Source organism: Diospyros lotus, chromosome 15 (genome assembly GCF_014633365.1).
Source record: "Diospyros lotus cultivar Yz01 chromosome 15, ASM1463336v1, whole genome shotgun sequence".
NCBI classification, from domain to species: domain Eukaryota; kingdom Viridiplantae; phylum Streptophyta; class Magnoliopsida; order Ericales; family Ebenaceae; genus Diospyros; species Diospyros lotus.
This window is the reverse complement of record NC_068352.1, coordinates 29,625,101-29,640,229: the sequence shown is the minus strand read 5'-3', so window position 1 is coordinate 29,640,229 and position 15,129 is coordinate 29,625,101. Positions and strand designations below refer to the sequence as shown.

At 33.4% G+C, this 15,129-nt stretch overlaps 2 protein-coding genes across 3 annotated transcripts; both read right to left on the bottom strand.

The window, feature by feature from the left end:
- Positions 1-585: 585 nt before the first annotated feature.
- Positions 586-2,149, bottom strand: LOC127792313 (glycine-rich protein DOT1-like). 2 transcript variants are annotated; one of them, XM_052322768.1, is made up of 2 exons: positions 1,986-2,149; positions 586-1,261 (listed from the first exon to the last, which is right to left on the bottom strand). In XM_052322768.1, exons 1-2 carry the CDS (start codon positions 2,089-2,091, stop codon positions 882-884), a joined length of 486 nt encoding a protein of 161 aa, XP_052178728.1. In that variant the 5' UTR covers positions 2,092-2,149; the 3' UTR covers positions 586-881. The 2 variants fall into 2 exon arrangements, with proteins under 2 accessions (XP_052178728.1, XP_052178729.1); XM_052322769.1 differs by having other exon boundaries at positions 586-1,252.
- Positions 2,150-6,316: 4,167 nt separating this feature from the next.
- LOC127791881 (cold and drought-regulated protein CORA-like) lies at positions 6,317-6,991 on the bottom strand. Its single transcript, XM_052322041.1, has 2 exons — positions 6,816-6,991; positions 6,317-6,609 (listed from the first exon to the last, which is right to left on the bottom strand). The coding sequence occupies exons 1-2, from the start codon at positions 6,931-6,933 to the stop codon at positions 6,395-6,397; spliced, it is 333 nt and encodes a 110-aa protein (XP_052178001.1). The 5' UTR covers positions 6,934-6,991; the 3' UTR covers positions 6,317-6,394.
- Between the last annotated feature and the right edge of the window lie 8,138 nt (positions 6,992-15,129).

Sequence of the window (15,129 nt, the reverse complement as noted above, 5' to 3'; positions counted from 1 at the left end):
ATTAACTTTATAGAAAGTCGATATCCCTTTTAAAAGCCACTGAATTAATAGTCGATTTAATTTAAATACATCTCAAAAGTAATATGTGAAATTTATCATAATATTTTTATAAAAATTAACCTGTTAATAAGAAGTTATAATAATATAATAGCTCCCTCTAGAATCAGGATTCAAATATCCTTAGGAGTGACCTACACATTAATTTTACCTTAGCTGATATGAGTAATTTCTGGCCTATATATATATATATATATATATGGTATCTTCACCTACGTTCCCATCAATAGCAAATACAAACTCATATATAGCTTTCTATTCAAGTCATTAGCTAACATTTACTATTAATTATATATTAATGACATGCACAATTAAGATTATGCTCACAACTTAAATCCAACACTCTCGTAATCATCCTAATGACCAAAGAGTAATTTGAACTGCGGTTGAGAGACCATATATAATTAAGAAGGCATGAAGTGGGTGGTGAAGCCAGAAACAAGCCATTGCTGGAATTGACTGTTTTTACAATTTGGTGTTAAGTTTATGGGTAATGGCAGCTCATTACTCTATGATTAAGAACAGAAAGAAAGAAAGAAAGAAATGTTTATTGCCAGATGCCAGCAAAGTTACAACATATATAAACTAAAGCACTTGCTCTAACCCTCGGGCATGAGCAGGAACATTAACTGAACCCTACTGCTACTGCTTATTTCATATTCTCAACTCCACTCTAATTAAGCCCATGCATATACATATATATATAATATAGCTATATATCTCTGCAATATATAGTCTTATTTTTGCATAATAATAATAATACATGGGTACTTATAGTTATAGGTTATATATATAAATATAAAGATTAATTATAGTTTTAATTATTAAGGCTTGTCTTCACCATTCAGCCGGAAGTACTGATAAGCTTCCCTAGCACTGTAGCAGCATCTTCTGCAACCGCCCCAGAATCCTCCGCCGCCCCCATTAATGCCATCGCAGCAGCCGAATCTGCAGCGTCCTCTTCCCTGCCCGCCACCGTATCCTCCCCAGCCTCCGCTGCCCGGACCACCGTTTCCTCCCCAGCCTCCGGTGCCTGGACCACCGTTTCCTCCCCAGCCTCCGCCGCCTGGACCTCCCCAGCCTCCTCCGTTGCCGAATCCGCCGGGGCCGGGGAAACTTCCCCCCCATGAAATCCCACCTCCGTATCCTATTTCATAACCATGTTGGAAGCCCTTTGTATATGCACTTTCCTCACCTACCGCCACTTCAAATATATATATATATATATATAGAGAGAGAGAGAGAGAGAGAGAGAGAGATTAGTAACAGGTTGTTGTGTTTAGAAATTTAACATGAAAATTGGGCCTTAGTTCAATTTTCTCAAATATCTCTCATTTTCTTAGGTTCCTATATCTCTCATTTTCTTAAAAGAGTGTTATTTGGTTCTGTATTAGTTTTCATGGTTTTTTTTTTTGTATATTAGATTATAAAAAATAAGTAAAAAAAAATATATAGACAAATTACACAATCGTTATAAAAATGTAATTAATTGCTTATCCGACGCAAGATTGATAAAATACTGACTAATAAACTGTCGAAGTTAAGTTGACAAAAAATGTGACTGATTCATCAAATAAAAACAAAAATATGAACTCTAAAATGCTCATTTTGATGTTTTAATTAGTTCATTTTGAAAGAATGAAAACTGCATTAATTTTTTTTTAAAAACAAAAAATGAAATAAAGAAGTCAAAAACCATAGTTTAACTTTCTTTTCAATCTCCTAATTACCTCGAATTAGATAACTAACATCATGGATTGTGCTCCTAACTTAAGTTATACAGAAACAAAAATAAAAAACGAATATGATATGAAATAAAAACAAGGAAACATAATAATAGAAACGTTTCAGAAACATTAAAACGACTCCCCCAAAAAATTTCAAGCATCTCATAACTTCTAGCTAAAAAGGTGTGGCAATGAGCTCACCTTTGCTCTCTTCTTGTTTAGATGTATGATGATCAGCTTCCACTGAGGAAGTGACAAGTAGGAGAGCAAGCAGGAGACATGAGAAAAAAACAACTTTGAACTTCATTCTCCTCAACAAGAACCAAACTGTAGTCTGTAAATTAATTTCAAGAAGAAAGATTTGATTTGGGATGTGGATATGAGAAAGCTACAGGTTGAGCTCAGTATTTATAGGACATAACTTGTACTCTTGTACATACCCTGCAGTTGGGATATTCTCTCAGTGACTCTTAGCATATAGCAATTATTAATTAAAGCATTAATGTATGTTACCTACAGTATAGCATGCATGCACTTATGTTTCATGAACCAGTCTTGCCACTTTGATCAAGAAATTGCAATACCAACATAAAGTTTTAATTTGTATGGAAGATATTGTAGCTAAAATCATGTAATTACAAAACTTAATTTTATCATAGAGATGGTACTTAGTGTAGTGGTATGTAATAAGTATTTATGAAATCAAAATATTCTTATTAAATTATGACTCGCTAATTAAGTTTAAGAGGTGAATTGACAGATACAAAAACTTAACGAGATCTTGTTAATTAGATTCCTCGAACGGTACTTAAGAGCATCCACACCTCGTAATTCTCATTACAAGAAATTAGGTGTGATCTATGGTGTCTCTAATTTTTACATATATAAAGAGTCGCACGTGAAGTGAACCCTCTAAATCTTGAAGTGAACACTATTTGATGTAATACGGCATAAACTTTGTTAATATGAACTTACGATCACAAATTACAACCAAAAGAGACTTTACTAATTGAAATCTTTATCTAGGATATGGTTTATTAATAATCATACATTTGGAAGAAAAATACTTACTAAAATATTTTGTAATTGTAAAAATACTATCATATCATTTAAATGGCTTTGAAGAAAAATTAAATTGATGATACTTATTGTATAAAAAGAATTATATAATTTATTACAAAAAAATTATATTGATGATGATTTGGATCAATAGATCTATGTAGGAGTTGCAAACGGTCAGTTTGATTACCGAATAGATCAAAATTTACTATCAATTAAATCAAATCAGAGAGCGAATCCAAACCGAACTGGTTAACCCGAAAAATTGAACTAACTGATACTAAAAAAATCAAACACAAATTATATAAGCCGAATCAAATCGATTAAAATAAAAAAATATAAAAAAAATAATTAATAAAAAATACATAAAATTAAAAAAAATAACGTCATTTCATAAATATTAAAATAATATTATTTTAAAATTTGATTGATTTAATTAATTAAATTAAAAATTAAAAATTAAATTTTTTAAAAAATTAATCAAATCGAATTAATGTAAAAAAATAATAATAATAAACTAAACCGATAAATTCAATTAGATCAATAGATGGTTTGCTATCCCCTACATTCATGGATGAATGTTGGGAGGGGTTGAGAGGATGCCACTAGCTAGCCCAGCCTAACCATTAGCCATTAATATGAATGGCTATATCTGCTCATATTAATGGCTAGCCTAGCCAAGCCAATGCCCACTGATAGTCAATTTTTGTATGCTATATCTGTTCATATTAGTAGCCAACTATATATATTTAAAAAATAAATGAAAGCACACCCACCCTTTTGTTTAATTAATGATCCGTGACTTGACCATGTAAACAAGTATTAATTGATTAGCAAAATAAGAAATAACAAGTATTATTAATTTTATAAATATTATTTAGACATTTATTCTTAATGATATTTTTGCATATTAATATGTCGTGTATTTATATTAATGTGATACAATATATAATATATTTAATACATAAATGTTATTAAAAAATCTCACAATTAAATATTCAAATAACATTTCCAAAGTGTATTTCTCACTCTGCCAAACATACAACCAACTTTAGGCACAAGAAAGAATTTTTCAATGATAGGGTTTTCAAGTTTCATATCCTTGAAAAAACTAAAATATTGATGAATTGGGGGTTATGTATCTCTTACTCTACTCTGCCAAACACAAGCCGCCTATATATATATATATATATATTCACACACAAATATGTGGATAATATTAATTATTAGATTAAGGTGTAGCAAAAGTATTTTACTTTTTAAATATTGTGTATCTATATTCCTATATTTTTCATTTTAAAATAATTTTATTGATAAACAAGAGTGTTTTCGAACTAAAAATAAAGTGTAATAAATATAGTTTACTTAAAAATAAAATATATTTATTATATTTTAATTTTTTTCTATAAGTAAGAATATATTAACAGAAAAAATCATAAAGCGTCTACAGTGTACGCTAGAGTTTCTCTCGAGCAAACACCAAAAAAAAAAAAAAAAATCTAACACAATGTTAACCTAACAACATATTCACATAAAAAATGTAAAAGTCTAGCACTTTTAAGCTAAATTAGTAATAACTCGACTTGTCGCTTGAAATCTTTTTTCGCTCACTCAAAGGCATATTCTTCTTCTTAATTCCTAACTTTCTTCAATTAAGACTTGAATTTCACAAGAATAGGCTCAGAGCCAAAGCCATTTGTCATACCAAATGCAAGTCCTCATCTTCCACTAACCTCTTTTGTCCTTATTTTTCACATCTATTTCTGTCTCATTATGACACCTTTCTTTTTTAGGAAGATTCAATTCCCCAACCAGGTAATATCTATATCCTCCCCCATGAGAGAATGTCTAATAAATCAATTTTTTATCTGTGACCCCATCCCATTTGGCTTGTTTTCGAATATTTTTTAAGTTTATTCATTTGAACAACTTCAACACTGTTTCTCATAACACAATGGTTAACATTTATATATATATATGTATATGTATATATAAATTGATAATGTTAGACTCACACTCTATTGTATAATTATTTGAAGAAGTATTGTTAATTTTGTGAGTATCGAAAAATGACAAAATATATATTTTAACCTCTGTAGTTGTATATATATTTTTTCATTTAGACACTCGAATTTTTTATTATTTCAAAAGCACCCTTAAACTTGTAATTTCAAGTGATCAATTATACCCTTAAAGTATGTAATTTTTAATCAATTTGCATGTCCCGACAAATTTGTTGAGAATAATGAATTTAAGAGTATAATTAAAATAAAAAAAAAGTTTAGGGGTGCAATTGACTCGAATTGTATAGTTTAGAAGTGTTTTTAAAACAACAAAAATTTTGAGTATTTAAATAAAAAAAAAAGTGTACGAGAACTAAAATATGTATTTGACTATAAAAAAATTGAGTGTCAAACTTGAATGTCAGCCTAGCACTATCATATAATTCAAATATATAGATTTTACTAAGGATGATGGTGAGGGTGCATTTAATACACTTAGTTTTTAGTATTTGAATATTTTTATAAGTTGGTAAAATATTTCAAAATAAGACACATTTATTTTAAACTAATAAAAATATTTAGATATTAAAAATAAGTACATGAAATAGCAAATATATATATATGTATATGTATATATATTCAACTTTTAATTACAACAACAAATAAGTTAGGCAGCTTTGAATGATACATAAATTCATAGGCTTTTAATACCCCTAGCATTGAGGCTTGAGGCACAGCCAGCCACAGTTACTTGACCAAGAGGATAGAAAAGAAAAAGTTAATTTTTATAACAAGGGAAGCACCACCGATCACCAGTAAATAAATTAATACATATAATCACTTAATTAAAAAAACCAAATAATAGATTCATAATAATAAACTATATATTTCTTTGAATAATATATATTTTGTAATCAATGTATTAAGCATACATATATATATAGAGAGAGAGAGAGCTGCAGGAACATATAATCATGGGAAAACTTCAATTTCAAACTCAAACTCAATGATGATTAATCTTTGGAGATGAGAAGATGCCTTCTTTTATTTGTTAAGACATCCAAGCGAAGGGAGAGTCTCATGAAAGCAGTCACCCCAGTAATTCTCATGTATATATGTTTCTAGAAGATTTGTTCCATCTTTCTTTCTGTTCATGTATTTTCCATGCACCAATCAAAATCCTTCTTCTTCAGACTCCTCCTAATCCCAAAGTTTGGTGGTAGTTTGTCGTTAATTTTAAGAGTTTTTTTCTGGTGTCGTTTGAGTCTTTAAGGTTTCAATCTTAGGTTTCTTCTGACATCAAACAGAGTGGTAGATACAAGGCTTGACATTATGCATTACGATTGATCAAAGGTGAAGAACCGATCACTTTTCCAACAGTATATTATAACATGTAAGTTGATTAGATAGAAAACTAAACACACTGATATTTAGGATTCGCATGAATCTAAAGCCATGAGAGGACATCTCCAACTCATGCTTTTATTCTTTATTATTTACTAGCTAGCTAGCTAGCATTAGATAAACCTTTATTCTTCTTCTTCTTCTTCAGTTTTGAGGCTTGACTCGATAGGAGCAGCACCTCCGGCAGCCTCCGTAATAATCCCTGCGGCAGCACCCGTAGCGACAGTACCCTCCTCTGCCATGGCCGCCGCCGCCTCCATATTGGCCTCCGCCGCCTCCATAGTGGCCGCCGCCGCCGCCGCCCTGGTACCCTCCTCCGCCGCCGTACTTGGCTTCTTCCACCCCATTTGTCTCCTTAGCTGCATGCACAAATCATTTACATGCTCAACAATTAATAATAGGGAAATTAATACAAAGGATAATGATTTTTGATCTAAAATAACCAACTAACTAGCTAGAACATTATTATAATATATATGTTCATAATAAATATTGTTGGAATTGTCCCGGTGCTAATTAAGTGTACCTCAAATATGGTTTATATACTCAAACAAAATGAACTCACAGTTTTCCTTGGAAGTGGAAGCAGCCTCAGCCAACTCTCTGGCTGCTGCCACCTCTGTGGCAATGAGAAGTGCACAAGCCAGCAGCAGGCCGAGCAAAAGAAGCGATTTTGAACCCATTTTCCTTTCTCAGAATTCAAGCTGTTTGGATGGAAAGAATTGTGGGAGTTTATGCCTCCATTTATAGAGGGCTGATCAAACTCTGGGAGGTCTCTACTGATGACTTGTTGCCATCGAATTAAACATGGGCCAGAGTGTGATTGGTCGTTGAAGAGTTAGAATCGATTTTAATTCACTCGATCCAAGAGTCAAACCTCATCTATATGTTATAGAAGTCGAAATCGATTCCCTGCCACAAACAATTGATCGATCCTGTCGTTTACAACGTGACATTCACAAAATCCGATCTATGCTATGCTGGTGGAAATCGGATTTGTCATTGATACAGACAGTACCAATACCAAACTATATTGGATAAAGTTATGAGACCTCGTTACAAAACATTAGTAGTAGTAGTGTATATATATATATATATATATCATAAATTTTATGTAAAATTAAAATAACTTTAGGCCAAATACATATTTTTTCCTTCATTCTTTTATATTTTTTTTGTGTAACCAATTAAATTTTTCGTTATTTTAATTATATTTTTAAATTATATATTTTTGAGTCAATTTTGTACACCTCACCATAATTTACCTAAATTATCCCTGCATCATCTGGAACCCTTAAACATCGCTGACTACCGTTAGGCCCTTCACCCTTGCAATCACAGTAGTTGTTGCTGTTCGACTAGTTTGTCTTTCCCAATCGATGGTTCCTACGACTAAAGAAGAAGACAGAAGGCTAGAGTCACTGCCGATCGATTGTTGGTCTTTTCCTGTCAATTGATCTCTTTCTTTGTCTTCCCAGTTGACGGTGCCTTTGACCGTCCGTATTCTTTAAAATAGGCCCCAAGGTTTCTACAACACTGATTGTCACCGATGCCCTTTCACATCCTTTCCTTCTTTACAACTTCATCACCACCAACAGCCTTGGTTGCAAGTTGTTTGCCTTTCGCAAATATTTTTATTGTGATTATGATTATAATTAACATTTCAAATGATAAGGTAAGAAATGATAAATTAAAATATTTGCGAAAGCAAAATCAAAACCTAATGCGATATCATAATCACAATCAAATTCAAACCTTATAATATTGTTCTCAATAACCATAAAAATTACAATATCTGACAGATAAAACAACATATAATAACATCTAACATCATCATAAATCTCACGACTTGTCCTGTTATGGGTGTAGAATAAAAATATAATTGAAATCATGTCTCGACAATCTCTTTTCCTTTTCTACTATTTGCCCCACTTGATACATTGAATATACAGGGACAAAATCCAAATTAAAAAATGAATATTTTAACTGAGAGTTAAAAATAATTTTCATGAATGTATGATGCGTGGACATGAATCAACCAACACCCTAGAGCAATTTTTGTTAGCATTCTAGCCCTATCACGGAACCTTCGACAATCATCCTAACAATCACACATGGCACTGGATATTTTCTCGATCATTCTGGTAAAACTCACTTGGAGAAATGCAGGCCTTGCTATTAGGGCAATACCTCATCCCACCATGGTCAACATGGATGACACAATTATCGATATGCTATTAATTTCATACCGAATGAAAAATCACAAATACCAAGACAACATGCATATGTATGGTAAGATGCACATAGGTCACATAAATTTTGTCAAACCCTCGTGAAATTTACGCTCAATTTAAACAAGTCATCTCATGTATATTTTTTGGAATAACCACTACTCACCTTGATCTAGTTGTTTAAGTTTTCCCAAAATTCGTACCCTATTTCAAGACTCGTGCCTTGATAATTTTTTTGACCAAAATTTAGAAAAAATTAATAAAATTAAATTCTTGAATTTTTCAAAAAATATCTTCTTTTTTTTTTTTCAATTTTTCTGTATTTTTTCCTTACCTTCACGCGCTCCCACTCATGCCCCTTGTGTGAGCTTCCCACGTGCCTTCTCCTATCGACTTCTCTAATTGTCGCCGACCACTGGTTTTTACTTCAAATCTTTTGTTTTTTCTTCCATCCTGCTATATTCTTCATTTTGAACACAATGGAATCACTTATGGCTCAAAAAATCGGCCAAAACACCCTCGTTTTGGTCGAATAATCTTTGGCTCCGACGATAACCAATTTTTTTGAAAGACTTCGAAACCACTTCAAATCAACACCAAAATCACTCAAATTATCCAAAAATCTCCCCCTTCCCTTGGAGATTAAAACCCCTTTATCATTATCCCTCAATTTCTTTCCAAATGCTTAGATTTTTCAATTGAAAATTGATGAAACTCTTGACCAAAAACCCAACTATTTATTGGTATTTTTGGCTAATCCAGTTGTTTCCTTGCACCGGTCATACTCTTCTAGGCTTTGATGGCCTAGGCTTCTTTCCCGGACGTCGATTTGACATGTTGCCATCAGTCACAGTGCGACCGTAGACTTACTATAATACCACATGTTCGTATGAAATTGCCACGTAATTTCGATAAGTTTAGAATACCGAAAAATTGGCTTGATAGCAGTTGTAAGTATCGAATTGACTGCAGGGAATGCCTCGGAGTAGAATTGTCTAAGAAAAATGATATGATTTTGATGAGCGTTCCGAGTTAGAATTTATGGTATCGAAAGAAATTGGATCCGGAATAGTTTTCAGTACAGTTAAAATATAACTTCTATTTAGGTTGTAAAATCGAATTGTAGTAGGAGACTCATGAAAAATCAACGGAACCTTAACGGGGCTCCGATTTTGCGTAATGAACAACCCTTCAGTGGTTTTGAGATAAAACGATAGCCCGGTGATGACACTGGGGTGAAATCAGCATTATCGAGTAACTTTAAAGTTATTAATTTTGTGTTTTTGGTATTTTAATGTCAAATAATTCAGTATTTGAGGATATTATCGTAATTAGAGAATTATTTTAGTAAATGTAGGGTTAAAATTGGGTATTTAAATATATATATTTATTTATTATAGTATAATTTATATGTAATGTAATATATATATATATATAATATGTGTGTGTTTTGCAAATGTAATGGCTTTAATTGGAGTAATCTTCACGCAAGAGAAAAGCTATCTTCGATCCCATGCCTATGCCAATTGATGGCTGCCACTTGAGTGACCTTCACGCAATGTGCTGCTGTCCCATGCCTCTGAAACCCGAAGCCTCGCCTCTGCAAATTTTGGAAAGCTCTGCACGCATTGAGGGAAGGCGCTATGTCATGCACGAGGCAATGAAATTGCCTATAAATAGAGAGGAGGAATTGAGAAGCAAGGGGCAAGTAATCAGAGAGAGTTTAGAGAGAGGGAGCTTGGCCAAGAAGAATGGCAACAAGCTTTGGCCGCAAGCTTGGCCGATAGCAGAGAGAGAGAGAGAGATCGCAAAGGAGAAGTTGGGAGCTCGCAACGACGGTTGAAGCCAGCCACGAGGAAGGTTGAAGGCGGCCTGAGCAGGCCGCAACAGCTTGCAGCAGCCATGGCCGCAAGCTTCCAGCAGCTGGGTGGCGTGGCGGTGAAGCAGGAGAGCTGCTTGAGGTGGTTCGTGGTGAGGGGCAGCCTGTTGTTGGTGGTCCGGTGGTGTCGGCCAACGGTGTTGGGGCTGGCCACGGTGTCCGGAGGAGGCAAGGACAATGGCTGGCAGCCATGCACAAGCTGGTGCGTCGCTTTGAGGAGGAGGAAGAAACGAGGGAAGAAGAAAGAAGAGAAGAAGAAAATGAAGAAAGAAAAGAAAAAGAAAAAAGAAAGAAAAATATAATAGGAGTTCTGTTCGTGCGCAGGGAGCAGGAAGAGGAAGGAGGAAGAAGAAGGAGGAGGAGGGAGGAAGAAAAGAAGAAAAAAAAGAAGAAAAGAAAAAAAAAAGAAAAAGAAAAGAAAAGAAAGAAAAGAAAGAAAAATAGGAAAAAAATTATAGAAAATTCCCAAAAAATTGGATTTGGATATTTATTAATATTTCGAAGATTTTGAGTGAGAAATCAGTTTGAGAACGCGTTTCGGGAATATGACACGTATATTGAGAAAGCCGAGGAAGCTAAGTTAAGGTAAGTAAATTTTCTTAAAAAATTTCAGAAATTTAGAAATATTATTTTATGAATTTTCGTAGTGAAATATTTGAGAAAATATTTTAGAAATATTTAATCTGGATTTATTGAGGAAAAAATAGGAAGAAATACAGAAAAAATGATAGAAAATGCCAGAAATTATGGAAAAATAGGTTTTAATGTTTATTTAAATAATTATGGTGATTAGGATGCTTTGAGTCTTAAGTTGAAGAGACTTGTACAAATTTTGAGGTTGGCACGCAAATTGAGATAATGCACGAATTTTGAGACAGGCACGAATATCGAGGTAGCTCGATAAACTTGAGAAGGTAAGTGGTACTCCCCAATTAAAGTTAGTTTTACAAAAAATGTTTGGTTGTAAGTGATTTATGTTTAAGAAACCCGATTCTCGGGAATGTTTTCATCATATTGATATGCCCTGATATGCATTCATCACGTAGACTGCATACATGACATGACTATGAAATGTATAAATACACGTTGATATCATTGATCACGCGTATTTGTGGCCGTAGGGAGTACGAACTGGCACTGCTGCTTTACCAAGGATGCACCCATACACCCCGACTTCGAAAGAGGTGGCCGCAAAAATGGTAGGTAGCATGAGGGGTGCAGTTGACACCTACGAGAAAAGACATTGCATACACACATGACATAACATTATGTACCCTTACTTAGATGATTAATCATCTAACTTAGGTTTTGTCCCTGGAATATTCAAACGCTTTAGATGGAGATTGTAGCAGATTCGAGGATAAATGATGCATGAAATGGCACTTAGCAGAGTACATGAAGAATGAAATGTATGTTACGTAGCCCCTGTATTTAAGTTCTGCTACTTTAAATTCTGAACGTTTTGAGCAATGTTGAAGATGTAAGAATTTATTTATGATTAATGTTAAGATACCAGGTTTCGATCTTTGCTTCCGCATTTGATATGTATAATGATTCTCTTTCGAGATAAATAAATGGGAATTCTGGAACGATTTCGAGGAATGATGTGGTGTAGCTTTAGTGTTGAAAAGAAAAAAAAATTATTGTCCCGGAATTATCCCAAGTTATAACACGCCCAGAAAAGCGGGGCGTTACACTTGCTTTTGCAGTGTTCACACTGCATTTTGCATTTTTGTCCCTAAGCTTTTGCCTTCTTTTACTTTGGCCCCTTGACCTTAAGACTTTAGGTTTCTAAAAATTATACTTTAATTAGCCCCATAACTTTAAAAAATTACACTTTTGCCCCAATAAAAATTATACTTAAATACATAATTTTTTTTTAGTATTACACCATCAGCCACTCAACATGCCTGTCACAAGCCTTATTTTCATGCTCGCTGCAAGCTTCAAGCCAGAGGCTTCTTATAGTTGCCATAAGAGAAAAAGAATGACCATAGTAAAGACGATCGGTCATGGCGAAGAAGAAGGACCATGGTAGAGACCAACGATTGAAGGCACTGCTCATTGCACATTTATTCCTGTCAATGTTTAGATTCAGCTGACCGTGATTTATAGGCCCACAGTAAAGAGACAAGCCAAAATGCAAGGAGGAAGAACAAAATAGAAATGACACAATAAATTTTTACGTAATTCGGCTAGAACGATGCCAACTCCACGACTGTCCTCTAGGCCTTCCAACAGAGTAACAATATATCATTTTTCTTGTTCCCTTTACAATTGTGTATTTGACCCTTATTTATAGTGAGAGATGTTTACAATTTCATAAAATACAAAAGTATAAAGATGATATAATAGGAGACAAGTCATCCTTATCATCTGCATAAAAATGAGAGTGAGATCCTTATTACAAGGGATCTGGCTTGCCTTAGAAAAAAGTGGATGGGTCTCTACCTCCGATTATTCAACAATGTTGTTGTTATGCGAGTTGAATGGTTTGATCAGCGAGCTGAACTGTTGATCAGCGAGCTAAAGGGCTCGCTGGGAGCATTGCTGGAAGCTCGTTGAGAGCTCGTTAGAAGCATTTCTAGGAACTTGCTTGGACTTGCGACTTGAGCTCGGGTTTCAGAGACGCGTGAGCTTGTTCTGACAAGCTAAGCTTGGGCCTACTGGGCTTTTGGAGATTGGATCGACTTGCTGGGTCGAGACTAGCCCGCTTAGCTCTTTCCGAGAAATACCTATAATAGTATTTATTACATTTAAATTTTTTGTTATAAGTAAGAATATTAACCAAGAAAAATTGCAAAACATCTACAATTTACACTAGAGCATCTCCCAAGCAAAAAAAAAAATAAAAAATCTAACACAATGCTAACCTAACAACTTATTCACAAAAAATATGTAGAAGGTTAGCACTTTCAAACTAATCAATAACAACTAGGCTTACTGCACTGGAATCTTTTTTTTCTCACTCAAGGGCATTCTTCTTCTTGCTCTCCTTTTTCAATTGGGTCACCAATTGGGATTTGAATTTTACAGGAATATACTTAGAGCTAAAGCCATTTGTCTTGCTAGATGCACAGTCCTCATCCTCCACATGACCTCTTTTGTCCTTGTTTTCTACTACATCCATCTATGTCTTATCATTACATCATTCTTTTCTAGGAAGATTCAATTCCTCAGGAAATGCAAGGTCTATATCCTTCTCCATGAGAGAACTGAATCGATTTTCCATCTATGATCCCACCTCATTTGGCTTGATAGGAGTAGCTTTATATGTGTTTTCAATAATTTCAACTAAGGACATGAGATGAGTTATGCCTATTATTATCTGAATATCTTTTAACTTCATTCCTTTGAGCAACTTCAACACTGTTACTCGTAACACAATGGTTAACATTATTATATATATGTATATATAAATCTATAATGATAGAGTCACACTCCATTTTAATTTTTTGAAGAAGTGTTGCTAATTTTGTGAATATAAAAAAATAGTAAAATATATATTTTAATCCCTATAATTGTACTTTTTTTTATTTAAACACTTGAAGTTTTTGTTATTTCAAAGTCAGTCATGAACTTACAATTTCAAGTCAATTGCACCTCTAAACTTTTTTGTTGTTTCAATTATCTTACTAAATTATGTAATTTTGAATCAATTGCACACCTTGTAAAATTTATTGAGAACAATGAATTTAAGGGTATAATTAGAATAACAAAAAGTGTGGAACAATGAATTCAATGGTATAATTGAAGTAATAAAAAGTTTAGGGATGCAATTGATTCAACCTTATGTAGTTCATGGGTATTTTTAAAATAATAAAAAATTCGACTATCTAAATAAAAAAATATGAGTTCAAACTTAAACGTAAGTCTAACACTATCATATAATTCACATATATAGGTTCTACTAAGGACACTCGTGTATTTAAAACAATTGATTTTTAGTATCCGAATATTTTTATTAGTTTATAAAATATTTTAAAATGGGATACATTTATTTTAAACTAATAAAAGGATTTAGATATTAAAAACAAGTGCATTAAATAGCAAATATATGTATATGTATATATATTCAAGTATTAATTACAACGACAAATAAGTTAGGCAGCTTTGAATGATACATAAATTCATAGGCTTTTAATGCCCCTAGCATTGAGGCTTGAAGCACAGCCAGCCACGTTTACTTGACCAAGAGGATAGAAGACAAAAAGTTAATTTTTATAACAAGGGAGCACCACCAATCACCAGTAAATAAATTAATACATATAATCACTTAATTAAACGAACCAAATACTGGATGGATTCGTAATAATATATAAACTATATATTTCTTTGAATAATATATATTTTGTAATCAATGTATTAAGCATACATGTATATAGAGAGAGAGAGAGCTGCAGGAACATATAATCATGGGAAAACTCCAATTTCAAACTCAAAACCCAATGATGATTAAATCTTTGGAGATGAGAAGATGCCTTCTTTTATTTGTTAACACATCCAAGCCAAGGGAGAGTCTCATGAAAGCAGTCACCCCAGTAATTCTCATGTATATATATATGTCTCTAGAAAGATTTGTTCCATCTTTCTTTGTTCTGTTCATGTATTTTCCATGATGCACCAATCAATATCCTTCTTCTTCTTCTTCAGACTCCTCCTAATCCCAAAGTTGGTGGCAGTTTGCCGTTAATTTTAAGAGTTTTTTCTGGTGTCGTTTGAGTCTCTAAGGTTTCAATCTTAGGTTTCTTCCGACATTAAACAGAGCG